The sequence below is a fragment of the Fopius arisanus genome, unplaced genomic scaffold (genome assembly GCF_000806365.1).
Source record: "Fopius arisanus strain USDA-PBARC FA_bdor unplaced genomic scaffold, ASM80636v1 scaffold00052, whole genome shotgun sequence".
NCBI lineage: Eukaryota > Metazoa > Arthropoda > Insecta > Hymenoptera > Braconidae > Fopius > Fopius arisanus.
In genome coordinates this window covers 530,688-532,972 of record NW_011887791.1, presented here as the reverse complement: position 1 = coordinate 532,972, position 2,285 = coordinate 530,688, and the positions used below count along the sequence as shown (strand labels likewise).

General features: G+C 34.7%; 1 protein-coding gene across 2 annotated transcripts; it reads left to right on the top strand.

The window, feature by feature from the left end:
- Positions 1 to 429: 429 nt before the first annotated feature.
- On the top strand, positions 430 to 1,249 carry LOC105268004 (uncharacterized). 2 transcript variants are annotated; one of them, XM_011307224.1, is made up of 2 exons: positions 430 to 558; positions 817 to 1,249. In XM_011307224.1, the coding sequence occupies exons 1-2, from the start codon at positions 435 to 437 to the stop codon at positions 1,071 to 1,073; spliced, it is 381 nt and encodes a 126-aa protein (XP_011305526.1). In that variant the 5' UTR covers positions 430 to 434; the 3' UTR covers positions 1,074 to 1,249. The 2 variants fall into 2 exon arrangements, with proteins under 2 accessions (XP_011305526.1, XP_011305525.1); XM_011307223.1 differs by having other exon boundaries at positions 760 to 1,228.
- Positions 1,250 to 2,285: the final 1,036 nt, after the last annotated feature.

Here is a 2,285-nt window from a genome sequence, read left to right as displayed (position 1 = left end):
TTGAAAAAATTGTGCGCCATATTTTTCGCACAAGAAATGATTTTTCTGATATATTAACAATTTTTTTTTCCAACGCGATAAAAAAAAATAACAAATATTTGAGATTCATTGAACCGCGTCTCGTCCCGATGTTTTCACCGAGAAATTTACGTAATTTCGCGAAATGCTCTTCAATTAATTTATGAAAAATAGAAACGAAAAGTGAATGCATGTGTGATTACCTTGATATGACAGTCTACTACGCTTTCTCCTGCTTTTCATCACCTGTCATCGAAGGAAAGACAGTTCCATTTCTAAATAGCGTATATGAAATTCATATGAAATTCCCCTGCTCGTCTGCATAATATCCCCACTCGAGTTCAGGAAATTAATACTTCGAGAATATAAAAGAAAGATTCTCCATTCGACGAGCAAAATCGATCGATTCCTTCAAAATGAAGATTCACATTTATTGGATTGTAGCACTTGTCGTTGCAGATCGAATTCGGGGTGAAAATCCAAATAAAAAAATTGAGTTTCCCTCAAAAATCAGTTCAGGGACTGGAGCAACTGAATCCCGTGAGTATCCAAGAGCCAGAATTTCTTTGAATTCTTGAAAACCTATTTTTTTATTCTATTGATACTCGAAAAATCCAAATTAATCAAGTTAATTAAGTTCTCCCCATTTTTAGTGATTCTTTCATACAGAAGCAATTTCACAGGAATTCATTAATAAAATTGTGAAAACATTCAATTGTTGAATTTTTTTTTGTTCTTCAGTGAATGATGCGGCCGTACGGCGAGTGTTGTCCGCAATAACGAATAGAAAGTTTCCAGATGATGATGGCAATTTGTTGGAATTAATGAAGAACGGAGTCATTGATGCGGCAAGACTAATTAAAGGAAACCCAAAAGCTTCATTTCAAGCTGCCCATAAAAAAGCTCAAGATCTGGTATCCAACATAACTGCGTCCTACACTCAGGCTATCTTCAAATCCAAATCTCCAGCAGAGGCCAAACAAACTCTCCATCGGTTCCAAAAACTCATTAAAAAAATTGTTGACTTCACGAAATCCGGAGTATTTCTACCATAACGATATCTCGACATTTAATTATATACGTCTCATATCTGAAAACGCGAAAGTCTCTCGGCATTTAATTTTCAAAATAATTTACACATTGTAAACAATTAATTCTGTGTTTAAAATAAAACTACAGACAAATGCGTAAGAAAAAAATGTCTATACATATGTTACCCACCGGTTTTTTGTGAAAATCTCGAAATCTAAGGGCGATACAAAAATTTTTCTTGATACCTTTTCTATGGGCCGAATCGAGATCTATAGAAAAGGTTATTACGACTATTTTGTTATCTCCCTCAATTTCAGAGATATTCCTGAAAAAACATCCGAACTGAGGAATCGCCTTGTGACTCTTCCATTTCGTTGTGTACCCGTCATATATTTTTTCAAACATCAGTTCAAGATATTTTTTCCTATATTTTTCAAAATAAAAATTCTCCTGTGTGGCCCTCTGCTCTCGAAATTATTCCCCATTTTATCTATAAAATCTGTAATTTTTGGGAATCGATTTCACGTTTATCCCAGAATTGATGGGTTTTTGAGGTGAAATTTTCAACGTGAAAAACGTTGGAAAAAAAAAATTTGTGCATAATCACGGAGACGAGGAGGGGATTATTCTTGCTGACGTATTAGTGAGGCAGACGATCCATTGTATACCCTGACGTTGGGCTCATAATCTGGCGATGTAGGATCTCCAACCCGAGCTGACCGGAACTGCGCCTATGCTCTCGCCGGAAGTGCTGCTGCCACATGTAGTAATATAAATTATAATGCCCTTACGGTGGTTCTTTCCTTTTTTTCAACTACTATAAATTTGCATTTCAAACACCGGAATGGTATTGTTTTGTCCAAATTGCCAAATTCAATTTTCATGGAAATATATTGCCAGATGCTATTATTTCTGTAAAGAATTTCTCAATAAATGGATTTTGTCCACCCCATACCTCGGGATCGAAGAAAGATAGGATTATTTTGGTGGAGACATTTTTCGTAAGCAAAAATGAGAGCTAGGGAAAATATATCTATGAAAATATCACTATTTTTGTTTGTTGTCAAGATATTCGCAAAAATCACAAAATTAATTGTAGAAATGAATTTTATTTTTCTGTAACTGCATTCATAAAAATCGCAGATGAATGTAAAATATATATTCCTGCGAAACCGATTGCATTTTACTAGAGTTCGCACGTACATCTAATAGTAACATAATAAAATCCACTGCTC

What these genes read in the sequence shown, in the direction of transcription:
- LOC105268004 (XM_011307223.1), top strand. Translation starts at nt 435, where the DNA reads ATGAAGATTCACATTTATTGGATTGTAGCACTTGTCGTTGCAGATCGA. An exon ending in GACTGGAGCAACTGAATCCC is followed by an intron (nt 559 to 759) that starts GTGAGTATCCAA and finishes TTTGTTCTTCAG; the next exon opens with TGAATGATGCGGCCGTACGG.